This window comes from Ciconia boyciana, chromosome 5 (assembly GCF_034638445.1).
Source record: "Ciconia boyciana chromosome 5, ASM3463844v1, whole genome shotgun sequence".
Taxonomy (NCBI): Eukaryota; Metazoa; Chordata; class Aves; order Ciconiiformes; family Ciconiidae; genus Ciconia; species Ciconia boyciana.
The window spans coordinates 11,826,519-11,853,305 of record NC_132938.1 but is presented as its reverse complement, the minus strand read 5'-3'; the positions used below and the strand labels follow the sequence as shown (position 1 = coordinate 11,853,305).

At 44.2% G+C, this 26,787-nt stretch overlaps 1 protein-coding gene across 1 annotated transcript; it reads right to left on the bottom strand.

Annotated features, from left to right (window-relative positions):
* Positions 1–20,998: 20,998 nt before the first annotated feature.
* Positions 20,999–23,478, bottom strand: LOC140652386 (homeobox protein HMX2-like). The gene is made up of 2 exons (XM_072863088.1): positions 23,137–23,478; positions 20,999–22,545 (listed from the first exon to the last, which is right to left on the bottom strand). The coding sequence occupies exons 1-2, from the start codon at positions 23,345–23,347 to the stop codon at positions 21,947–21,949; spliced, it is 810 nt and encodes a 269-aa protein (XP_072719189.1). The 5' UTR covers positions 23,348–23,478; the 3' UTR covers positions 20,999–21,946.
* Positions 23,479–26,787: the final 3,309 nt, after the last annotated feature.

Below are 26,787 nucleotides of genomic sequence, written 5' to 3'. Positions count from 1 at the left end.
CATTGAGCTAATTAAGGTAAAAGGGGAAGTAGATTACCTTAATCAGCTATTTTCCTAACATGAAGAACCCTAATATCATCCACATTAATAATTTAGCTGAATTTAAAGAGACAAAAAAGTTTACATTAAAGTTTATTGGGATTAAACTAGTTTATTTAGAAAAGGAAGATAAATCCAGAATATAATTATGTTAGTTCAAATCACAGTATTGAAGGGAGCCTTTGCTTCCTGAAGCCCTCTTCGCTGATACCCATTGGCACATTAGTTTGAGAGTTCAAACTCTTCATAGCTCTGACACATTCAAGAAAACTGGAAACTAGTAATATCATGCAACCATATAACCGGGTGTTTTGCATTGCCTTCACCTTGCTTGAACTCATCCTGCTTGACCATATACCAGCTAAATAGAAAAAAACACGTAAAAGGAAAAAGTAGCAGGTAGCATAAAGCTGGGGAAGTGACAGGAAAACTCACTTCAGCAAGTTATGTTGCCTTGTTAAGACACAATGAGCAAATATGGGAGCAAGTCTGCACTTTTTGCCATCCATGTGCTGTCCAGACAGTTTACAAATGTGCAAGTTCACGGTCTGTAAAAATGTTCCTAACAAGCATTTGTATTTGCTTTGGGTTTTTTTTCCAACTTGCTATCCATGTATGTGCCTTTTAACGTATTCCTGATGAAGGAGAAACTGGAGAAAGCAGCTGCAATACAATACGAAAGGCTTCTTTAACCTGCAGAGCATCCCAAAGGATAGGTTTCTGGGACTGTTGAAAGGAGCAGCACAGCTATGGACATTCCTCCAGAGCGGAGGCCCCTGGCCCCTTCAGAGCTGGCGCAGGCTCCAGGGACAGGGTCATCTGAGCTTCCAGAAAGCCACAAGCTTCAAAAGACTCAGAGAAGCACATCAAAGGTATTTATAACTGTTCAACATTTGACTGCAAGTCAGAGATGGAGCATGTTTGTTTCAGCTGCTCTCCTCGGAGCAAGGGGTGTGAGAGGTGCTCCCGCTGCCACGTCAAGTTGGAGAGCTGCCCCAAGGACAGCCAAAACTGCAGCTACACAAGTCCCCAGACTCTGTTCTCCTTTATGCAAAAAATAATTGATGGGGGGAGATCAACTTCTTTTTTTTCTTATAATATAAATCAAATGTTTTACTTTCTTAAACTGCTGCATCATCCAAGGCAACTCAGCCTTTTTAAAAGTCTCCTAATTCTCAGCAAACCCTTCAGCCTAGACTTGATGCCAAATGGCCTGACTATATCTAGAAGTAGATTTCCTAACTGTGACATGAGAAATCCGCAATTTGTTTCATTTATATTATCATAGCACTTACAGTTATGCCCTTTGTGCCAAGCAAAGAAAGAAGCTAAGGTGCCACAGAATATTTTAATTTGGATGTGGAAAATACAGCTGAGTCACGTTCTGAAATTGAGTTTCTAAGACAACAATTTATTGGTTTATGTCAGTGACATACCAAACTTTCGACCTCGGTTTTCTTGACTGAAGCAAGTGTTTCTCAGGAAAAAAAGTGCTAAAATATTTTTTTCTTTCTGCAGAAATTCAGGTTGAATGGAAAAATACTGTTCTTGAAGTCATTCACCCCAAACATCCTTATTTCACTTATATCAAAAATAAAAAAGAATTACAGATCCCTCTCTTCTTATTTATAGTGCAGAAAACTAATTTTTTTGAGGGAGAGTACAGGGAATAATAATTCTGTTTCAAACGGTTTAACATTTTCACCTAGAAATCCCTATGTCATTGAATAGAATCTATTTTGGTTTTCTCTTTTTAACATTTTGACCTCACTTTCTAACTTCCAGGTTGCCCTTGTGTGCTCCTGATTTTTCCTTCTCCCATGCAGCTCCATAACTGCACACCATATCCTGAATCACTGTTTGTGCAGGTGGCCATGGAGACACACAGCCAAGCATTGGGGTGAACTGTTACAGCATCCTACGCGTGCAGGAGTGGTAATTCCTTCCAAAATTCCCAAAACAATGTTGTGTGTGTTTCTCATGCAAAATTTCATACCTCAGGCCAAATCTAAGACAAACCCTTGAAGTGAAAGGTAACACAACCATTCTGCTGTGCATTCCCTCTCCATTTCTGTTTTACCAACTCCCTTTTAATAAACCTGTCAATATCAATGCATTTTAGATAGGTGATTAATCCGCATATAATTGTCAACTGGAAATTGCTTTGTTACCTCAAAACGGTGAGTCTTACACTCAATACCTTAGCCAAGGTAAATACTTACTTAGAATCACAGAATAGTTTGGGTTGGAAAGGACCTTTAAAGGTCATCTAGTCCAACCCCTCCCTTCTTGACCAATATTAACCCAATCCAAGAATGAAGGCTATTAAAATGATTTTTAAGAAACCAAGGGACATGTCAGACAGCTGCTGTCATTAAATTCAGGGACAAACAATCTGCAGTTACTGAAAGCAACCAAAATATGCAACATTCGCTCTGTTCTAGCTCTTCAAACTTGGCTTTTTGGTTCCTCTCTCCGACCTGTTTGTCATCATAGCCTCGAACTTCAGCTTAGATCAAAGGCAATTTGAAGCAAACACCATCACTTTGTGGTACATTTATGCAATTATAGTCCAGCCATTATGCATATATGGGTTATTTCACACCAGATATTCAGACTGAAGTCAGGAAGGTAGAATGTGCAGATGTCCAAGCTCTTTGGAAAGCTTGTCCCCAGTGACTGAGGGGCACTTCAGAGGACTGCCATGGGGTGTCTATTCACCTATGGACAGGCAGGTGAGGAGCTGAGCAATTTGTCCTCTTCCCCCAAAGTGGGTAGTGAGTCAGCAGCGAAGCCAGAACTTGCCTCTAGCCTCTCACCTCTGGAGCTCTGTTCCAGCTGCCGAAGTCATACCTTTCTTCCTGGTGGCACAAAAAGTCTTCAAAGTATTCAGTGTTCATATTTACCACGGGTAAAGAAAAATAGCTACGAGGAAAACCCCTCAGATTCATTTCTTTCATCCAAACTTGCTCTGTCATCCTCTGTCTATACCTCTACCACACACTTGGTGACAACAAGTTGAATATGGCCTTTATGGGAACCTGAGGCACTGAGGCCATAAATGGCCCTGGGGCAGTTTGAATAAAACAAGTTAAGAGCTAAGGGTGCTCAGCACCTTTACAGTAGTCTCAGCATGCTGCTAAATTTAGCCTTCTCATTTTTAATTTCTACCTTCAGCTATTTCAAACTATTCTTAGCAGCATCCATGCTTTGCACCACAGCTTTACTGTTATTCTGCAGCCTCAGAATGTTTCATATTCTGGGTATCTGTGTGCTGATCTGTTAGCTCCTTTTCTGCTTGGTTTTATATTTCCTTTTCTTGGTGGTGGTATTTCAGCATTTTTCTCCTATCATTTCATTTGGTTCTGAATGGCCTTAAAGTTCACAAGGGTATCTGTATGATCAAAAAAATTTGGTCTAGCTACCGTATCTCCAGCAGCAATGTTTCATCTGCAGTTGACCACCAAGCTGGATCTTCATTGGTCTCCTATAGCACTCCAGTCACTGCACTGAATTCACTTGCACTGTAGGAAATTCATATATGCTTCCGTCCAGCTATTTCAGAATCAATCTACACCTTCAGGTTTCATGGGCAGAGTCACTCTGGGGAAGCGAATGCTGAGACTCACCATGAGTGCGTGTGGGAGCAAAGTTTTCTATTTGCATTCATAAATCTTCAGTGGTGTACACAACCATGGACTCAATATTACATTACTCACCTGACCAGTTACCACTGATCAGCATAGATCCCATGGAGAATTACTGTGTGCGTGTGGACTGAACAACACACGAACCAAAAACCTCCAAACACTGTTTATTTAGATGGGACTAGCAGATTTCTTACAATGAATATTGAGGAAATCATAGTCCCTTTCTAGACATTGCTCTTAAAGGAAAAAGATGGTGAACTCAAGAGAGTTATTTGTGAGTTGCTCTCTGTTACAATTGGAAGTACATCAAGAGGACATTGTGTTAAAAGCACATTACATCTTCATTCCATAATTCAAACCTGCAGAAGCAGAGCCAGATGGGGAAAAAGTTTCTATCATGCACTGCTAAATTGTATAAACTCAGTATTAATCACAATAAAAGGGAACACTATAAAAGGGAAAGTAGTAAGGGCAGCTACAAGTTGCATCAACCCACAAGCCTTGTCTGTTTTATTACTTCCTTAGCATAACACAGTAAGAAATATATGTCATTCACTGCTGCTATTGCTATTATGGTCAGCATTACAGATGGGAGATATGTCATTGAGAGAAGCTGATGAAGGTGGTAAAATGTCTTGGATGACAAACATGAGAAAAAACGGACCTCTTATTGAACAACTCCGGTAACAGCTTGACTCATCTATCCCCAGTAAAAAACTAGCACCAGGAAAAGCTGCTAGGTGGATAAGAACACGATAATTTGAGACATAGACTATAACTTTTCTGTTATGAATAAACTCTCTCATGTTCCTTCATGCTCTTATCTTCTCCTTGGCTCGAAGTGTGACATAGTGAGAGGCCAGAACGTCAGCTGAAATGTGCATTATGCAGACCATCACAGCCTCTCAGCTTTCTGGTGAATAATAAATCACAGCAAAAGGTAGATGAGAGAGGATGGGGAATCCAAATGAAGAGTATTCTCCTGCATTCATGAAAAGCAAAAAGCCACCTACAAATGACAAATACAAGGATGAGGGTGGGCTGGGGATTAAGGCACAACTTGGTATTCGCTGGGCCTGTTTCAACTCAGTTTCAGCAGAAATTTGTTTTGCTCCCCACCACCCTACAGATTAAGGAAAACGCACTATTTGTCTCACTTATTTAGATCAACAGTGATGAACAGTAAAATCTGTATTATACTGTGAGCACAAAGCCACACAATGGATCCCTTGGGCTTGCTAGTGCCTTTAAATACACTATAATACAAATACATTGCTGTACTTTAAAAAAAAAAAGAAAAAAGGCAATCTCCTCTATTCAGCTGTGGGAGAAAAAAAAAAAACAAAAAAACTCAGCAACAGTAGCTGTTGTGTGAAACATCTTCTGGGAGCAATAGCAGGCCTCCAACCATTTTGCTGTTATTTTTTGAGTTATTTGTAAGTGTTATTTTCATTGTACAAAGAACAAATTTTAATTTAAGAGAAAGATGGACAGAAGTGGTGCCTGCCACCAAGCTATCACTTTATTGACATTGCCACAGAGGACAAATTAACCAAACAAAACACACTTTATTGTGGTAGGTTGAGTTTTGAGTCAATTTTCCAGTTGAAACACTTGTATGGAAGCAACTACTGGCCTGCCTCGGAGGGCACAGTCCAGTGCACACGGAAGGAGTGTGAGCTCAAGACAGGATTAACAGGGTTGCGCTGAATAGGCTGAGAGCAAAACCAGGGAATCCTGTAAACTGCACTCTGCTTCCAGCATGGCGGCATGAAATAACTTTTTCTAGGAAGCTTGACTGGAAGTCAATGTGTAGAGCATCTAATGGGTTTAAGACACAGGAAGAGCAGAGCAACAGAAAAATGAACATTTAGTCGGTAGATAAATGGGTGAACCAGATTGAAGGAAAGATAGAGGAAAAAGAGCATCTAAGTCATAGCAAGATCTTTAGAGTTTGTGCAGCCTCTGGAGCATTGCAGATCTCATGTGAACTGAAACTTTCAGGATTTGTCTCGTTAGCTACCACCCAGTTGTGTGAAAAGGCAGCTAGAAATGCTTCCAAGATTGATCACGTTTTACAGAGGAATATGACAAAATGGCACAAAAGGATCTTGATGCCATGCAAAAATAAAGGGATTTCTAAAAGTTATCTGAATAGAAGCTGTTTAGGATTTGATCCGATCCTTTATGCGTTAATAGGGAAAGAAAAAAACATGCATACACTTTCTGTGATGTCTTTAATGAGATATTAGGGCTTTAATTGGTGAATGGACAACAGTGATGTGGCATCACATTTCTCATTCAGCTTTAACGTAAGACACATGCAAGTTATTTTTGTTGGTATTGGGCTGGCAGATGCATCCATTTGAAAAAATGTGCAATGGGAAGCTTGCTAGACAGTGACGCAACAACATGTGCAGCACCAAAGCAAACTTTGTGTCTGTTTCCTTTCACAATGACATTAAGTGAATTGAAAATAAATCCACTGAAGTGACTGGAATTACACTCATCTAGAAACCAAGCTCTAGTGAGTCTCCCCCATAGTGTCTTTGCACAAGCAGGGAAGCCAAGAGGTCCTTATTCTGCAAGTCTCCTTTTTCCCTGCCCCATAAGAGTTTTGGGCCCTGCTATGCCAGTAAACATCATCAAAGTATATTCATCAAAGGGGACTTCATCTCCTCTCCTGCCTTTGAACATCCTGAATTCCGCAGGAAGGAGATGACAGGATTCTTTACTCTCTTCGAATGGTTTTTACTCAAAGCCATGTACAGTAAAACAACATAGAACATAGCCCACAAACTTTCCAAGTCTTATGCAAGAAACCTAAAGAAGTAAAGCTCCTTTAGACTCCTTTCTTTGCCACAAACTTTCTCCCTTTAGCTATTTCAAAGTAGCAACTACCAACTTCATGTGTGCATGAAGGACCCTCCAGCCAAGAGATTGAAAGACCTCACACTGTAACTCACCCTCAACAAGGCTCTACATCAGCAGACTTTCCATCACCCAGGACCTAGCTTTGCTCACCTCTCAGAAATAACAAGGCTGTACAGTCCTATGCTTCCTACCTAGGAAACTTCCCTACAGAAGCCCCTGTCAGCAAAGGCCTTTATACTTCACTAAAGCACACAACAGCCTTTTCCCCTCTCTAAATCATGAAACAAGTGTTTTTATTAGATGGCTACTACAAATGCTACTCAGTCCCTGCAGAGGTAGTTTAAGATTATTTAGATGTATAACCAATTTGCAAGGGCTTTGCCTTTCTTGCAGACGTTCAGCAATTATGGTTGCTTCTTCTTTTGGGAAACATGCATAGAGGATCTATATGAAGCTTTATCCTGTGCAGTTTGGGGCTTTTTTCTGCTGTTGCCAGTCAGAACACTGAGCCAGAGCTAAAGAAACATGAACAGAGCTGAGTATTTTTGTAGGGTAATGGTTGGATCAGTTCATGCATGCTATGAATCTCCTGGATGAATCTTCTTCTTCAAGATGAAGTTCATTTATAAAATCTGTAAAAATCTTATTGTAGACTTTTTCCAAGCCAATTTCAGGCTGCAAATCTAAAAACACTTATTCATATATTTAACTTGATACACATGAGCAGTTCTATTGATTTCTCTTTATATTGAGTTCAGTAGAGCTACTCACATGTGTCAGAGTAAGCAAAAGCATAAGTGTTTGTGGGACAGTGATTTAATTGCTCTGATCTCAATTTTTTTTTTGCTATTCTTCATGAAGGATTGACTACTAGAGGAAACCACCAAGGAAGTTAGTAAATTTTCCAGCTCTGGTATTTTCAAATTAAGTTTGCAAGCATCTCCTGGAAACATGCTTTAACCAGCCCGAAGACAACTGAGAGGTAACTGGGTGAAATACAACAGCCTGAAACAGGCAGAAAATCGGACTAACAGGGTACTCTTTTTCATCTTAAACATAGTGATCCTCTGGAAAAAGTCTTCATCACTAAATATCTCTCTCTAGCATCCTTTTCAATCTAGCTAATATCTTTATGTTTTTATGTCTATATGTGCACATATATGCAGTATATAGTGAAAAATATGATGCGATAACACACATATTTCTATGTACTTATGTACCTACTACATATATTTGCTTTGGACTGAAGGTAAGAGACAGAATATTGCACATATTATAGAATAACCTGGTAAATATTTATGCCTTTGATTTTTCTTTCCTCTTTCAAAGCAATTACATATTTGCTGTCCCAAAATGTTGATAATCCAGCACAAAGTTCTACCTTGCTCTCATTTATTTTTAATATTTAAGACCACTGTTGGCTTTTTCTCCCCCCTCAGTAGTTTGAACATTAAGAGGAAAGACTGAACACTAAATCTATTTCTCAGTGCACACCAGCCTACCCTCGTGCTGACCATGTTCAAGAAACTGCACTAGGAATTTTCTTTTTTCTGCTGAGAAGGAGAGGATGAAGGAGGAAAGAATGACCAATTATAAACTCTGTTGTCTTTAGATGAAAGAACCTTTTTGTGGTATTCTTCAATCTCTTGTTTGGGCTGTCAACAGCAATTTGATAAAGAATGTTCCTATGTCTGACCTGTTTTTTCAAGATAGTAACCTATATTGTGTATCATCTAAAGCCACAGGATAATCATCCATTATACTCTCTACTGCTGTTCCTGCAAGCTGAGCATAGCCTTTAAAACCCAAATAAGTTGACTGATAGTTGTGTTGAGAAAGCTGCTACTAACAATATTTTAGTTAAAGGGGGAAAAAAATTAAAGTTTCTTTAATCTGATTCTCCCCCACCCCCAACACCACACTTCAGAGGCCAAAGCTCATGATAACTGTTTTGTGGTGAATGGTCAATTGTTACAAAATTCTAATTGGTTCTGGGTCAGTCCCTTTGAAATGGCTGCTGTGCTCTAGTAATTTTTTCAATTAATTCTTAACAACTGACAAAACTTTGGATCTTGTCAAAAATCGTTCAGATTTTTATAGTAGGTAAGAACATGGAACAAGATTAGCCTGGATTAAGAAAGATTCCTACATACATTATCACCAAGGTTATAATTATAGTTTAGCTCTCTTTTTTTCTTTGCTCTCAAAATAATGATTAACTAGCTCAGCAGGGTTTTCTTCCCTGCAAGTACTTACTGAATACTTTTACAAGGATAAATTATAGAAATGCATATGTGTATTCCTTGGTTGATTTAATGAATAAATTGGGCAAATGCAAGGTTCAGCTAGGAACCTTATCAGACATATTTTCACAGAACTAGATTTTTGGATGTAAACAAGTCCTGTGCAGAACAGGACCTGTGTTAGTCAATCTTATGCCCTCACTGACATAAGTCAAGAAGTGACCAAGGACCAGTTCTCCAGCAGCGTTACTTAGAGAAGTCTCACAACTAACTTTATTTCTATTGAGTTCAGACTTCAAAGAGGTGGAGCATGTTGAAGGACAAAGTCAGACCACATCTTCTTCTTTCACCAGAAAGTCCCCAGACAGACAATGAAATTACCTTTACGGTCTCTTTCCTACAGCAAAAATTAGCTCTGAGTCTAGGGGCTGATTATATCAATTGTTTGCCTGTAAAACAAGCAGATAGGTATGAACATCTTAATTTTTGTATTTGTCCTTCCTTCAGCAGAAATCTTAAAACTATCAGACATATCACATCACAAGAGACATTAAATCAAGAGTTCATTAGTAAATCGGATTAGATTATAGACACCAAATTATCTATAACTATTGTCACAAATTTTCTAAGCTATCAGTAAAACTTAATCATTTACACAGGATCTAGTTCATAGCTCTGTTGTTTGTTCTTGAAGCCTGAAGAAATGAAGTTTGGGTCCTCTGCAATTCTGCACTCTGGTGCAAATCCTTCTGCCATAACTCAGGAACAGACACATTGGCTTAAATAAAGTTATCACAGCTTTACACCCTTGCACCTGATCATAAGTGGTCATCCACTACACTGAGAAGAGATCATCTTTAATCCATTTCACGCATTTTCAGCCAGTTTGACCTGCTCCACACTTTCTGTACAAAGGTCTATTCTGATGGTGGTTTAATGAACTCATTTTGATCATATTCATTTAAAACCAGAATCTCACCATTGGTAATATCCAATACATAGGGTATAATGTAACTTAAACAGGTTTTAATCTAACAAGAAACAAAGGCCACTCATAATTCTGCAGACTGGTAACATTCACTGAATCCTTATTCTCCAAATGCTATAGCTATGCTGTTGCCTTGCCCTGCTTTGGGTCCTCTTTCCATTCTTACAAAGCCAATCAAAAATGTGAATATCTGGCTTCTTTTTCAGGGCTCAATTATTTCCTTGGTTCCTGGTGTAATCACTTGTCATGGTTTAACCCCAGTCGGCAACTAAGCACTACGCAATAGATAATTAACTCTATCCCAGCTGAAACCAGGACATCACTATACTGTTGATAGTAACTTTTCATGTCGTTGGTACGTCTTATTTTGCTTTATAGGCAAGTAGGGTCCCGATTCTGGAAGATTTTTATCAGAATTACTCCAACAGGAGTTTTCCATCTGGAGAGCCTGCAGAATCGAGCCCTTAATTATAAGGAACCTTGTTTCCAACAGCAATGTGTTGTCTTCTCAGGATCTACAAATTGAACTTAGATGGTACTCAATTTGATACTTATAGATTCCAAAACATTTTGAAACAGGCTTCAGTCTCCTCCCCAGGAGTGTGGCAACTTCTGAGCAGTTCAGTTTCTGTATTCCAAGTTCTCAAGAGCTTGCATTACCTCAACTATTTATAAAAAAATGTGAGTGTGTGTTACTTCTTCAACAGGGTTGCATAAGTCATGGAGGAAGGGTATGATTTCTCACTCTTTTCAGGGAATGGTAAAGAAAGTATGGTGAAACATGCACACAGTTAGCAGAGTTGCAGTCACACTTTAGACTTTTATTTCATGCTCCAGAGAGCAGTCGTGGAAGTTTGTCAAAGTGCACAAAGCTGGGCTATTCAGAGCTAATTCTTGCTGGTCATGTCAGACTCCATTTGTTACACCCGCACACGTAATGTTGCACTCCTCCTCAACTTTTTGCTTGTGAACTAATCCATGGAGTACTTCCAAAATATAATCAAAATCAGTATTGATTTCACCGTATTGTTATTGGAAATACTGGTTGAACAGTCTGTATGCATTAACTTGTGCAATAGAATGGGGCTGGGACAGTCTGGATTTTGCGAATATCCAGGTGTCTTCAGAGCCCAAAGCATGACTTTGGGTTGGGTTGGGTTGGCCTCTAACACGACAAGAAACCATCCTTAAATCCAAGAACCGAATACAGCTTTGAATGGTGAAATTAGTGAAAAATACTCAAAAGGATCTGAATTTTGCTCCTCTCTAATCCTTATTGATTCTTTTATTCTGTTAATGAAACAATTTTCCAGCCCCACAAATACTGTGATTTTTAAAATGTTCATATTCCAAATAAAGCTGTCAAAAAATGGAAAAAAATCACAAATATTTGAAAATCAGTTTCTCTAGTTTGTCAATATTTCTACTTCAGACATTTGAAAGTTTATCCAGCTGATTTGCAATTCTTTTTCCTCTTTTAGGAAAAAAAAAAGCATTATTTCAAATCACAAAGTTAGCACTTGTAATTTTGAAAATGTTGCATCTAAAAATTCTGATGATTTTACAGTGTTTCCAGAGTGCCCAAAAGCCAAGTATTTCAGTCAAATGCTCCCTTTCCCATTATGGGTTTTGGATGAATCAGCATTTACAATTAAAGAAATATTTTGCTGAAAAAATTCTTACCAGATCTACAGCCAGTATTCCTGTCTGAGGGGAAATAATAAAATGAAAACATGAACTTTGAGATTCGAGTTATGATAGCCGTTGAGACTGTTTTTCACCTGTGGGGATATCAGATTTCTGTAGGCCTGGGGTCTCATCCTCACCCTGTCACAGATTAACCACATAACCCTGAACTGCGTGATTAGTTATCCCTCTCCTTTAATTGTCCCTTTTTCTTTTTTTTCATCCCTGGGTCACTATCACCTACACAATGCATAGCAAGGCAAGATATATTATTTAGGGCCAAATTAGACCATTAAGCCACTAAAGTGCCCCCCGGTTCCAGCGGGGACAATCAGATCTGCTGGTCAGAAGCAACAGTGGTGGGAGGACACCAGCACCAGCTCTGAAAACCTACTAGAGTGGTGAACAGGTTATACACTTTACATTTGATAGCCCATTTCTCCCACAGCAGTGATATAAGGAAATTGGCACAAATCTGAGTCCACACTATACCTTTCCTAGAGATTAGACAGCCCTCGTGATATGTATGCTCCCCTCACATCTACCTCCCACCTTCTGCCCTAAGGCATTATGCTACTTTTCCAGTCATTCCCATCTGTTCACACATAACAAAGATGCACAGGCAAAATGCTCGTGTATGTGTTGCATGCAGATGTAAAAGAGATTACATATGTAACCATAGAAATCTTCACTGATGGAAGGTGGTTTTGTTTCTCTTATCTGTATCTGGTGACGTCCAGGCTCTCCCTAGCTTGACTCTGTTCTCCAGCACACACACAGTGAGAAAGCTAGAGTAGATTTCAAGTTACTTCATGTTTACTCAGCAGAGGATCGCTAACCACACCATCAGCATCATTGCTGATGTGCAACACACTTATATTTGTCAGCCTTAAGATCATAGCCAAGATGGGTCCCATTTTGCTATGCTAAATACATAATAAATTATACTTCTTCTTTACCATTTTCCCTTGGACATAATATTTAGGGCAGTGGGGTCACTGGCGAATGCTCTTGAGAGAGGTGCTGCTTACTTGAAAATAAGGGTAGGAGCCATAGATCTGCTTCTGTGAGCAAAGTATGTGGTGTTATTGACATACTGTGGTTAGATTGCATAGTGGAAGTGGAAGTGAGATAGATATATTGACGGACAGACAGATAGGTGCATAGGTGGGTAGATAAAAGGATTCATCCTATAGATAAAACTAAACAACATATTAAAACACTGATCCTGAACAAAAAGAATACAGAAAATTGTCATTGTATTGCAGTGTCTTGTGTCACTAAATATGAAGAAAAGGGGATACAGCAAACTTTTTTAAACTTTGATTGTACATCACCAGCTTAGCTACTACTTCACTGTACTATGAGTATTTCTGGCCTATGCATTTGGGAAGAAAACAAAGCAGAACACACACAATAAAGACTTCAGGAAAGGCTAAAGAAAAGCCACATCAATGGTAGAAGGATTGGACGGGATCCCAGTTCATAAGCCTGAGTATGGAAGAGATTACACAAGTTGTGATGACACTGTAAACCTCTTCAAAGTGGAGGTTTCAAACAATGTGAAAGTGATCAAATCAAGGAATATAGCCTAAAACTACATGTTGTATGATCCAAGCCATTCATCGTAGGGTGGGAGGGAATCGTATCAGACAGAGCAGTTAAGCATTGGGAGAGAGGTAATGGAGGTAATTGAGGCACAATCACCAGAACTACTCAATAATAGATTAGATAAGTAGTAGAAATAATGTCGGGGAATATCCTGCATGACGCAAGGAGTTGAACTAAATCACCCAGGAGGAGAATAATTGCAATTATAGATCTGTTCCACCGCCACTAGAAAATGGTGGTGCCAGGTGCAAGTATTAATTTTATTAAAAACTGAACTGGAATGTACATACTCTCAAACATAGTCAAAAGCCATATATATTCTATTTAGGAGTATGACTCAACCCCATTTCACAGACCTATACATTACTGTGTTAATTTTAATTTTTGCAAAGTTGATGCTGTCTGACACTGGAAAAGGACTTGACCTACAAAGTCTGCTGAAGTCCCTGTTCCTTCATTTCATTCATATTGGGAGAATGTTATGTTCGACTTGTGAATCTGATATTTCATTGTAGTTTTTTGCATGTTCATAAAAAAGTCCTTGGAATAATCTGAGTATATAAAACAATCTGAGAATATAAACAGTATGTTCCTCTGGGGCTTGTAGCAGAAAGCAACAACAGCAGTGGAAAATTAGCTCAGGTAGCCTTTCACAAGATGCAATAGCTTCTCATTTTCTTTAGCCATTTCTAAGAGCTTGATGTGCTGAAATGACACATTTCAGGTCTTGCCTCCAGTAAATTAAGCCATGGTTTTCTCACCACTTTTATTGAGAGGAGCACCCAGATTCTCCTTCAGGAAAGACCTGGCCAAAAGAGACTCTTTCCAAGCCATTTGACTTACTTTGGTATCATGCCCCCATGGGTTTGCTAGATGTGTTCCTCAGGTTCCAAGCAGATCTGTTAGAGTAATCTAATCAAGTCTGACAACAATGCTTCACCAAAACATAGCTTCAGAGTGAAAAGCCATAGGTTTAAGAATGCATGCCTTTCCAAAGTTCCCAGAGCCTCTCCCCAAATTGCTTTCACTTGCAATGTTTCTTGGTGTTTGCTTACAGTAATCCCCAGCCAGACTTACGGTGGAAGGCGCTTTCAGTTCATCAAGGGCAGTCCCCTGCTATTACTGTCACCATCCTAAGTAGCTCCTTTCATAATATGAAGTCAGTGAATTCAACAGAAAACATGAGAATCCATTGATCCTGGCATCTGACCCAAGGCAAAAGATTATACAATAAAGGGACAAGTAGACATATTAGGGACATTTCCCCATTGATTTAGATCAGAGTCCAATGACACGGCAAAGTGGACTGATGTCCTAACTGTATCAGCCATCTGCTGTTTCTGACAGCGATGGTTATAGATTCTCTGTCTCTCTTGACACATGCAAGAGAGATCGAGTTTCTGTTGTTGGGAGACTTCATTAAAGGTGGGATTTGTCTTAATAACTGAGTTGCTAGTCTTAATACTTATTTTCAAACTATTTTGCATTTCTACATCAGAAATCTTCTTTTCAAGAAAATAATTATTCTTTTAGGAAAAAATTCATCTAGCAAAATAATTACATGGAAACATTAAGAAATCGTTGTTGCTTGATATGTTTTTAGTTCTGTGAGCTCCTTAATATGAAGATATAACTTTATTTTCCAGGTACTTCTTCACGGATTTAATGATGCAGTCTGTAAGCTCACGATGCTAAGCATACTTCTTTTCTAATTTAGCTGCTATCTTTTCATCTGTTTTGCCTGGATCTCAATTTTACAACTTTTACCACATGGTTATTAAGAGCTTGTTGACACAAAGATATATAAACTAGTGCCGTTCTCCTTATCCATTAAAAAGTCAGGTTTAGGAGTCTGGGGAAGCAGACACATGTGTGAAGTAATTATCTAATAATGGAAATTGAATGCTGCTATTTAGTTACAAATCCACAAATTACAGGCTCTTTTAAAAACACATGCACATCCTACCACATAACATTTCCTACAGAGTAATTAGAGTTCTTTGCATCTATAATTTCACATTGACTGCCTAAGCAAACATTGAAATTACACAGTAATATACCATAACAGCTCTAGATTACTTCACTTGTGCTGTACAAAAAGACAGAGAGTATGCGTCAGAGAAGTTGTCAAACAATCCTACATGTACAAAATATTAGAGATTGCTATAAATAAAACTTTTTTAACCATTTAGCATTTTTCAGTGTCCTATTATCTGCTAAAACACATACAAATATATCTGAAAATACATGAGCATCAGTTATTTACTCAGCTGATGACTAGGAATCAGTGTACAGATGTTATAAATCTCAGTCTGCATGGAAGAACATGGGGATGTTCAGCTCTATATCTGTTCATCCAAAGGATTCACTCCAACTTAGTAACAAACAGTGAAAGATTGAGTAGACGTTGCAACCCTAAGGAAAGAATAAAAGACTTCTGTCCAGGAGTCCCAGCTATTGATTTGCAACATAGATCTAAAATTGTTACTTATTTACAAAAATGAGAAATAAGGAACATTTATGTTGTCAGGAGTAACTTAAGGAAGTACATGCTCCATAGTGAGTATAGTCTCTACATGTGTATACTGATATATGTCTCCTAGAGGCCTGGAACTTGGAGAACATTATGGTTAGCTGGTAGCCAAATCTCCTTTCTGATTTAAATATTGATGTTACTTTTAAAAGACTTAATAATCACATATAGAGATTATTTTTCAGTAAAATATCCATTCATGATGCTTAGAAAGAGCTAGAGTTCACACCAATCTTTCCAGTTGTGTTGGTTGTGTGAGTAGCTTTACTTTTCTCACTGGTGGTCACAAATAAAACTTTGAAATGTTCCTAGAGAAAATCTACAGGCTGTACAGAGGTTCTTATAGCTGCCCTATAGATGGCCGTTGAAAGAATTGGAGAGCTGGATCTGGCAGATTTGGGCAGGAGAGTAGGATGAAAGCTGATCTAGATTCAATCCAGTGGTGATCTTCATCAATTGCTAGGATGCCATCCCTACCTGAGAAGAGCTACAGTGGTTCAATAATTTAAATCCAAGATAGAAGAAGACCATGAAGAACTTCCTCAGTTGTTCTCTCATATGGGTGCATCCTTTGTAAAGGTCGTACTTCTGACCTCTGTAAATCTGAGTATGAAAGTAATGAAAAAATCCAACCTGTGGGAAAGTATCTGTTGCTTAATAAGGTGTCATTTCTTCCTGTATAACAATTCACAAACACCTGATGAAAAAGGTTTGAGCAAACTAGGGTGGCTTCTGCTCCAACCAGACCAACTCAGACATCGCTGTCCCAAAGGACACGTGTGACTGAAGTAGATGGTGGAAAACTGAAATCCAGACATTGTTCTGTACAATGAGGTCTTTACTCAAAGCTCTGCCTTTGCCCTCAAACCCACCCATCGATTCTGGTCTGACACAACACCCAGTTGTCCCGGTAGGCTTGTGATTTGTATCTGATATATTGGGTTGCTGACTCCAGATATGGCTCCTGACCCTCTGACCACATACCTGCTTGTAAAAGCAGCCTCCGTTGTCCACTAGGTCCTAAAAAGCTCACAGCTGGACACAAAATTTCACTTGAAAATCTGTTACCCGCTGCCATGCTTCGTCCCTCTTTAGAGCCCCCTTCAAGCATGTCTGTGTCTTCCTCTCCTGCTTTGTACCTTCTAGCTTACTGCAGATTTTCTGATCTTACAGGCTCTCTCTGCTTATGTATTCTCAGTCGCTTTTTGTGCAAAATAACTTGATTTTGACGATACAGCTGGGAATGTTGTGCTGTTTCACACTGGACATTCCTTTACATTTCATTTTTCTTAGAATGTCTGGTGATGTTTTCTGGTCTCTGTTGGGTGTTATATGAAGGCCAGTACCAATGTAATTGATTTGTTGAGAGCAGAGAAGAGGCAGGTATGATTCTCCTCTCTGTGCACTGATTATATTGCAATCACTGTTTCCCATGCCAGAACACACTGTCTTCTCTAGAGTTAAATTATTCTCTGAAATAAAAGGCTTCCTGCTTTTAGGGGCAGAGCATTTCACAGGTACTGCAACACAAAATGGGACACAAGATGAATATTCCTGATACTGTACTGTTTGGTGGCCTTTATTTTTAGTAATAGACAGTTTCCGGGTTTTTATTTTAAGCAATTTATGTATGATCTTTACTTTAAAGTGACAGATGAACTGGTTGGCAATCACACCTCATGATGTAAGAGCGTGTTCAACATCAGTGTTGAGGCAAATGTAGATGCATGGAGCAATGAGTTTCATCCTTTTCCAAGCCTCTCTAGTAAATCCATATCTGATTTTTTCAATATGGCTACTATTTCACATCATAACTATGAGGATATTACTGCTTCATGTACTTTAAAAAGGAAAAGATCTTAAGGACTCCATCTGACAAATTCAGCTCTAAATCAGACATATTCTAGAGGCCACACCCTTGCCTTCTAACCATGTGTTTGTAAAGGAAAGCAGAATCAGGCCCAGCCCAAGTTTAACCTGCAAAATGAGCCCACTGCATACACTCGCATGAAGAAGCAGAGAAGGGACACTGCTGGCTTTTCAAGAAAAAAGTGCAGTTGGACCTCTGCTGTACAGAAGATGCACAGAAAGCATTTTTACTGTGTCTCACTCCAAACTGTTTTTTTCTTGTTCATGATGATTTTGGATGATCAATGTTGTGCCTTTTCCGTGACGCTGTGATGAATTCTTATCTTCCTTAAATTTGATTAATCTTGCCTAGACTCAAATGAGTCTTCCCTGGAAGGTAAGGCTATGACTCTTCTTTCTGTTCCTAATTCCAGTAATGTAAATCTGTGGTGACTTCCATGAAAGAATACTACATTTTGAGGTAACGCTGCACGCCTTCCACTAGGCAGATGAAGCCCTACTTCTGCTATGGTGTAGTAAGTTGAATACTTTCCTTAAAAAAGGAATGACAAGCTACCATTGAGGTTAACCAAATAAAAAAGAAAAAAATAGCAAATCCAGGTGCAGGGAAGAAGAAGCAGGAGAGTTTTCTGTACTCTAGATCAACCCCTGGCAAGGCCTAAGAGCTATGCTGAGTAACTTTTCTCTCTATAGTCCGTACTGTACCTTCTCTCACCTTGTGGAGGTGAGCATCAGCCTGTTTAGGAGCAGAAATCCAAATAGCAGGGGAGATGAGAAGAAGGGCTGGCACAATGTCCTTGTGCTGGTCCATAAAGATGTCTATGTATGCACTGATCAGAGAACAGCAAAGCAAAACAAAACCGTAGAAAGTGCCTGGTTCAGCCTCCTGATCAGGAGACTCCAGGGAGAAACCAGTCCTGGGGGAGTTTTGCAAAAGCTTCCAACAGAGCAGACAAGTGAGAAGACTTACTCTCCAGCAGAAATAATTGGATGTTCTAATTCTTGGTATGGTCTTGAACAAGAAAAGCTGCCACATGCAGCAGTGTGATCGATCATCCTAATCCCAGGGAATTTTACAACATCACAGGTGAGATGAAAATCAAGTTTCCTGGAGCTGCTGCACTTAGAAACAGCCATCTGGGGCTTTTACAAAAAGATGGAGGAGAGAGAGATGGAGCAGCTCTTTTAAGCCCTTGTATTGCACTGTTTCACAAGCAATGCATTTATGTATGTCTCCAACTGCTTTTCAAATATATTTTCCTGTTGAGAAAGGTTGTGTTTGATTATGATCCTTCTTCTGGAAGGCTCAGGGGCCAGGTCTTAGCCATATCTTTCTTTTCTACTCAGTTTATAGAGTATTCTGGGGTAGGCTGTCATTACATATGTGCCATGCCTAACACAAGGCATCTCTCAGCACAGGTAGGGCCTCTAGCTATTCTTCTAATGCAAAAAAAAAAAAAAAAAACCAAACCTGCAGCACTGTGTATGAGCTCTTAATAGGGAATCCCTTCAGTATGGAAGCATATCATGTCTTCCACCCGCTTCTCCCCCAGCTGCACTATCTCTTTTCATCACGTCAAACTTTAACAGCAATTTTTTAAATCTCAGTTCCAGCAACTAATCAGTTCTAGCACTGTTTGGGTTTTTGGTTTGTTGGGTTTTGTTTTTTCTTCTTCTCAAACTGTTTGCAAGCTCTTACAGAGGGTTTTTTGTTTAGTTTTGTTGCCGTTTGTTTCATTTTTTAAAGTATCCCATCAACAGGCTATCCAGTGCTAATCTCCTGCTGTACGGTAGCTAGTAGCAATCTCTTGTTGTAGGAGGAACGATTTATAATTGCAAATGCAATTGTTTTAAGCTGTAAAAGAAATGTCAGTAATACTCAGTGTGATCAGCAGCGACTGCTCAGCTGGGAATCCTGATACATCGTGAACTTGGTTTTCTTCAGAGAAAGCCACCTTGCCACTGGCCGTGTTACACTGAGTAGCAACAGTTCGGTTAATATTTTTGGCCAATGATCTCGATACCAGCAGTTATATCTTGATGGGGGATGAATGTTTCGGGATGGTTATTTACTCTCCCCAGCTACCCGGGTGTTTCAGGCATTCCCCGATGGCAACATTAACTCCTAACGATCGTAGCTTCGGAGTTGGTCGGCAGCAAGTGGTGAAATCGGACTGTGCACTGGCACTACGGCATGCAGAAGATCTCTTCCTGCTGTTTTTACTGTAAAAGAAGTCGCTCCGAATTTTAGGTCCGTATTTTCCTTCAGTTGCCTCTGTAACTCCAGAAACAATTCGGACGGCAAATTGAAAAAAAAACAGAGAGAAGAATAAGACTGAAAATAGCTTGATAAATGCCGTGAAAAGTAGATTAATTGCCGAATAGCGACTTCTTTATATAATTATCTTTCCACATCTGAGTCTGCAGTTATATGGAAGGGCAGTGTCTTTAAATGAATCTTAGTTCCATATTAAAGAACTACAGAAAGGGACCTTAGTGTATAGCTGCTGCATCTGATCAAACTTCCATTGCTAGGGGTTTGGGAAAAGCCGGATTTGCCTCTATCGGTATTGATTAATCTCGTGGCAGTAATCAAGTAAGGGCGCATCGACATTGGAAATATTAGAAGTAACAACTAAAGGGAGGTTCCGATATAGATGATCAGTTACGAAAAAACGGGCACACGCGAACCATGTCACATCATCCTCGGAAATAAGGACATCGTTGCTTGTATGTGTCCCCAAATGTTTTTAGCCACAGAACAACTCGCGGACTCAGAAGAGCTTAATTTCTTTAACTGTCATTATAAAGTCAGATCAGAAAAGAGGGGTCGGTCGTGTGACCCAAAGCGTTAATTCGCCTCCTGCACCTTCCCGGGAGCTGCAGTTTGGGGCAACCTGAGCTCTGAAGTGCACCCGGCAGGTCCCCTTCAGCGTCTCCACTTCATTATACTATCCTTGCAACAGCCTCGACGATATTTATGTTGTTCCAGAGCACAGGCACCCTGTGAGACTCCTCCTGCTACTTGACCCTAATTCGAGACCGATTAAAAAGCGAGAGGAGAGGTCAAACAACGCTCCCAGATCACGGCAGCCGGGAGAACACTTCGCACAGCCGCCGAAGCCGTTTTCCAGAGCTGGGCTGCCGCAGGCACTGCCTCGGCACGGCCCCCCGCTGCATCGCCCCCGCCGCGGTCCCTGCCGCAGCGCTCTCCCGGCTCCAAGGAAACGGCAACGGCGGCGCTGAGCCGCGGGGCTCCCGCTTGCGCCGGGGTCTCCTCCGCGGGCTGGCCCACGCAGCTGCACGGAGGTTGTTGCACACCTGTATTGATTGCCCGCGGAAGGACAAATGGAAGAAGAGTGGGAAAAGGAAAGAAAAACCGTTCTTATCTAGCCGAAACACCTATCGCTTTTTTCTTTTCCCACTGGGAAAGTCGACAGGTTGCCCGTTTTCGCACGCACGGGTGAATTTCGTAATGCCACGATTGTGTTTTTAACCTTTATTTTTAGAATAAAAACCATGGATGCACTCTAGGCAATATCTTTCCTTTGGTACTGCCTAGTAGTAACTGTATTGAAAAGGCATGCATTTCAGCTTTCTGAAAAGGTTTATTTCCAACCTTTGAATATAAAGCGTGCGAACTTGGAAACCAAAGGACGACAAATGCGTTTGGAAATATATGGAAAAAAAATAACACTTCTCTACTCTAGGATAGCAGATAAAATGGTCCCACGAGATTTCGGGGGGCGCGGTTAGCACAAGAAGTACGAGAGACAGCTTGTCTTGCTCTGCAAAGACATCAGACGAGCCACAGTTTGAGAACTGGTTAGCACAAAAAGTGTGAGAGAGAGCTTGGAATTTTTCGGGAGAGGAAAAAAAAATCAGAGAAGCCACAGTTTAAGAACCAGACCTGAGGAAAGGTGTCTACATTTTGATAATGTCAAAGATGGGGAGAAGTTAACCTGGGGAATATTGGAGGTGGAGAGTTTGAGATAGAGGAGCACACCGCAGCCTTCGCTTTCAGCAAGCTGCATTAAAAGTGACTCGGTTCACGGTACAGCGACGGCCACGGCGCTGGGGCAGACGCGGGGACACAGTCCCCGTGGGCTGAGCCAGAGCATCGGCTCCCCTGAAATACGGGCACGGGATAATTTGGGAGGGAGGGAGGCAGAACACATCCCGGTTTCTTTGGTGGCTCCGTGTTATCTCCTCCGTCCTGACCAGAGGAAAAGCGCTGCAAGAGGCAGGGCGGGCTGGCAGCGCCCTTTGAAGCTTTAATAACGCGTCGGTGGCCCACGGACACGGGTGGGGGGAGCCCGGGCGGCCCCTCCGTGGGCGGGGGGGCGGCTGTCGCCGACTGCGGGGAAGGCGGACACCCCACCAACACGGCGCGGGCACAAATAACATCGGGGCGGCCCCCGGCAAGAGGAAGGCCGGGGGCCGGGGGGAGAGGCTATACGTCCCCGTCCACCAGGCTGAAGTGTTTGCCCGGCCCGGGGAGGCAGAGGTAGGGGATGGCGCTGCCCGGGCAGAGCAGGGGGAAGGGCAGCGGCAGCAAGCAGCGGCTGAGCAGGGTGCTGTCCTTGTAAAGGGCCGGGAAGGAGAGAGCCGCCGCGGCGGCGGCGGGGGGCGGCGGCTCCCCGGGGGGCTCCGCCGGCGCCGGGCCCGGGCCCTCGGGCTCGGCCGACATCTGTCTCTTGAGCTTGTTGCGGCGGTTCTGGAACCAGATCTTCACCTGGGTCTCGGTGAGGTGCAGCGAGGCGGCCAGCCCGGCCCGCTCCGAGCTGCTCAGGTAGCGCTTCACGTCGAAGGTGGACTCCAGCTGGAAGACCTGGCTCTTGGAGAAGATGGTCCGCGTCTTCTTCCTGCCGCCCGCCGCCGGCGACCTGCCGCTCTCCCCGCCGCAGCCCCGGGCCTCCCGCGGCGACGGATGCCGGGAGCCGCGCAGCCCCTCCGCGGGGAGCGGGGAGCCCACACCGCTGCCGCCGCCCTCGGCCTCCGGGCGGAGGCCTCGGCTCGTCCCCTCCGCCCGGAGCCGGCGGGGCTCGCTGCCTGCAACGGCAAAGCACAGCATCAGCCCCCCGCCGCCGCCCGCGCCCCCGCCCCGCATGCACGCACGGCCCGGCGGAGCGCTAGGGAGGGGGCCGAGGCCGGGGGGGTGGGAGGCAGGATGGGGAGGGGGTTGCCGAGAGCTGGCCACGGCCCCCCCACCCTCCAGGGGGAGAAGGGCGAGGAGCTTCCCGTAAGGATCTAAGGATATCTCTCTGCCAGCTGTATGACAGAGCAGTCAGGGGCTCCCGGACGCGGGACAAACAACCGAGGAGGCCGGGAGGGGGGCAAAACACCCTGGAAAAGCCCCTGGGAGCAGGTTGGTGCGTGTGTGTGTGTGTGCGTGTGCCGGTGACATCTCGGTTCCTCCTCCGGCTGCGTGGGCACCGCGGCTGCGTGTGCGTGTGTGCGTGTGTGCGTGTGTGTATGTCTGCGTGTGCGTGTGCGCGGGCCCGGCCCGGCGGCGCTGGGGAGGCCCGGGGCAGACCCCCGCCGGGTGCCAGGCTGCGGGCCGGGCCGGGGCCACCGCCTGGGTGGGGGCCGAGCTGCGACCCGACGGGCGAGACAGCCTGAGGCGGGCTGCCGGCTCTGTACCCGAGTCGCTGGAGCCTTTACTGGGGTCTTGCTCCGCAGGCCCCTCTTCCTCCTCCTCCTCCTCCTCCTCCTCCGGCAGCGCGCAGCGGGCTCTGCCCTGCTCCGGGGCCGGGCGGCGGGGGCCGGGCTGCAGGATGCTGTCGATGCTGAAGGCCGGTGGCGCGGCCGGGGCCGGCGGCGGGGCTCGGCGGCCGCCCCCGAGCTGCACCATGGCGCGCCGAGCCGAGCCGAGCCGAGCCGAGCTGCGCCGAGCCGAGCCGAGCCGAGCCGAGCCGAGCCGAGCTGCGCCGAGCCGAGCCGAGCCGAGCCGTGCTGCGCGGCGGGACTGGCTGGGGCGGGAGGGCGGCAGCCGGGGCGGAGGGAAGGATGGGTCGGGGGGGAGGGAGGAGGGGTCGGGGCGGCGGAGGGAGGGGATGGAGCTAGAGGGAGCCAAAGGGGGGGAGCGGTGCAGGGGAGGGAGAGAGGGAGGGGAGGCGGCAGGGAAGAGAGGGAGCGAAGAAGGAAAAGGAGCAGGAGCTGGAGGGAAGCCGGGAGGAAGGGATGGGGGGGAGCACGCCGAGGTGCCCCTGTCCTCGCCCCGAGAGAGTGCCCTGGGCAGCCGGGGCAGGGCAGGGCTGGCTGTCCTCCTGCCCGCACCCTTCACTGCTGGGGGGGAGGCAGAGCCAGGCCCAAGAGAGCCCACGGGAAAGAGAATGTGGGATGGCAGGAGGGAGATCTCTGGAGTGAAGGAGAAGGATAGAGGGAGAGAATTGGAAATGAGAGCCGGGGAATGGGGTGGAGTGCGACAAGGAAAGGCAGTGATGGCAGTGAGAGAGGGCAGGAGGGAAAGGGGAAGCTGGGAGCTGGCAAAACCCCTCCATGTGTTTGTACAGCACCTGGCACGACCCCAGACAGTCTGCTGAGGGCATTTGCTGCAGATTATCGACGCCGTTGTGAGGGGATGGGGGGGCCCTGGGGAAGAGTAATTCATGCAGCCCGAGTCCCTTCCCTGTGGTCCTTCCACCTGCGGACCCTCAGGCCAAGACTGCAGAGTTTCCCTGGGGAGAAAGGGAACCCCTTTCCTCTCGAGGAGCCCTGTGGTGTCCGAAATCTGAAATCCACCCCCCGCGGGTCTGCAAAGCTCTTCTGTAGTTTTCAAGAGCTAAAACTTGTATGAGATTCTGCACTTGGTACGGGAACGATGAGAAAGTGCTGGCTAGTGCGTGTGTGAGTACGTCCAAGGTGTGGATGTTGGATGATGGAGAAGCCCTCGCCTGTGCTGTGGGAGATGCTGGGGGACTTGGGGAAGGATCGATGTGTTTCTGTATTATCTGGATAACTTCTGCTCCCCACCACCTACCAGCACTGCAAAGATTTAGAAGCCGTTTGCAGTACTCAAGGCAGGGCGTCCAGCTACGTTAGAGCTGCCATCAGTTGTGGATCACAGGGAACCCTCTCCTTCCCTGCGCCCCTGTGTAAAGCCAGGGAAATGTTTCCAACCGGCTTTTAAGAGAGAGGCCTTTTAGGCTGAATCTCGATGTTTCCACCACGAAAACTGCTGAGGGCAAGTGAGAAGCCCTTGAAAAAGAGTTGACAATAGAAGTGCTGACAGGCTTTTAAATATGGTGATGCCAGAGATTCCGTGAGCTAAAATCAGGGCATCTTAAGACTTTGGACTGTGTTAATCTTTAAAGCACTGGTTCTTGGGAGAGCAGGTTTCAGCTCTTTTTCATGAATATTTGTTTCACTTGATAAATGCACTCAGATTTTAATGCACCCATCTGCTGGAGAGCTGTACATTTTCCACCAAGTGAAAAAAAATTATACATGTATATCCATCTTCCATCAACACGATTACTGGCCAAATGCCCAATTTGTTGCATTTGTCTTGCAATCTCCTGTACAAGCCGGTGGTTCTGGTGGAGGAAAATGTCCCATTAAGAGAGAGGGATAGGGCGAGAGAATGGACAGGGAACAGTGGTACAAAATGCAAAGAAGCAGCTGAAAAGATAAATTAAGAAATTCCGTGTGAGCTAGTAAAACTTGGAGCATGGGGGACTTTGATGCCAGGTCGGGTCGGTCTTTGCCCCTGTGCTTCTGTCTCAGCTTCCCTTCCCGCTGCCTGTGAGTGAGGCATGTCCCAAGTGCTCACATCTATTCTTGCTGCAAAATATTTCCCTTTTAATCCCGCAAAAATCCGTCTTAAAAAGCAAATACATTGACTCAGTGTGTTTTCCTAGAAGACATTTTCTTGGAAGAAAAAAGAAAACTTGAAGAAGGCAAAAAACAAGAAGGAAATTGAAGAAGGAGACATAAGTTTTATCTCCTGATTTTTTTCACCGCGGCCCCCTCTGCCCCCCGAGCAGTCCAAGCCCAGCCCCGGGAGAACCGGCCCGGTAACACCCCCTCGGGAAAGGTCTGTCCTCCTTTCCCACCCCCATTTGGCCGCTTTACAAAAATTATTTTTTTTTTTCCCTGACAAACTGTGCAGCGAGGGAGCACACTACAGTGCCGGATCTCCCCAGCCGCTGAGGCAGGTTGGAAACAATTCCCTAGCAACAAGAGGATGGGGGGCCTCCGGGGTCCCACCTGCAGCGAGTCCTACAAGCCAGATCCGTACCGGCTCCTCATGCCCTCTGCTAGGGTCCCCCTTATCTTTAGGGGGAGTACAGACTTGGCCTCGCATGCCAACAGGTAGAGCCGTATCCTGCAGCACCCAGACAACCGCCCGCAAAGTGCATCCCCGCGGAGGGAGCGCTCTGCAGCGGGGCCGCCGCGGGGGAGGGCGGAGGAGCCCCCCGCACCCCCTCCAGGCCCCCAGCAAACCCCCCCGAGCCCCGGCCCGCCCGCATTTGGCCCCGAGCTGCTGGGAAGGGGCGGGGGGAGCGGTGTCCGACGGGGCGGCGGGGCGAGAGACCTTGACAAAAGTCAGAGGTTTTTCCGAGTGACCGGTTCCCGCGGCGTGGGGAGCGCAGCCCCGGGCAGCGGCTCGGCTGAGAGCGGCCGCGGGGAAGGGGCGGCTTTGGCCGGCGTCTCCGCTTTCTGCCAGGATCAGCTGCCCGGGGCTGAGCCAGCAAAGGGGGTGTCGCTGCCCAAGGCGGGGCCAGCGCGACTCGTCCCCCGCAGCACTGCCCCGCACCATCGCAATTCATTCCCCGGGCTCCGAAAGGCCGTCGGTTGAGGTGCTTAATCACTCCGTTTAAAAGCAACAATTTTCCTTACAATAGGTAGAGATTTTCCGACATTGGTAGTTTTTAATCCCGCGCTTCATTTGTATTTTATGTGGGAGGAATCTTGTCGTGCGGGATGTGTCATGACAGGGAGGCCGATACCGCATAGCGGCAGCGCAGGAAGTGCCAACTTTTTTATTTGAATAATATTTTCCTGTATTAGAAGCTAACATCATGCTGAATGGAAACGTTTTACCTGGGAAAGCTTTTTACCAGAAATCACCCGGCACACATATCTTTATTCCCATTTTAGCTCAGAGCACAAAAAGTCTCCTACTCTAAATCTAAATCTGATGGAAGTGAAATCTGATTAGATTCTAGAGAAACACCAGAGAGTCCGGGTTTGGTTGGCTTACGGAATCGGGCTTGTTTTATCCCCCGGAGTACTCGAGGGTAAGCTAGGCCCTCTCTGGTTTTCCCGTCCCCTTGCAAACAAGACCCT

Excerpts from the sequence above, each read along its gene's own strand:
- LOC140652386 (XM_072863088.1), bottom strand. The coding sequence starts at position 23,347 with ATGGTGCAGCTCGGGGGCGGCCGCCGAGCCCCGCCGCCGGCCCCGGCC. Across the intron at positions 22,546-23,136 it reads TAAAGGCTCCAGCGACTCGG|GCAGCGAGCCCCGCCGGCTC; the intron begins GTACAGAGCCGG and ends TTGCCGTTGCAG.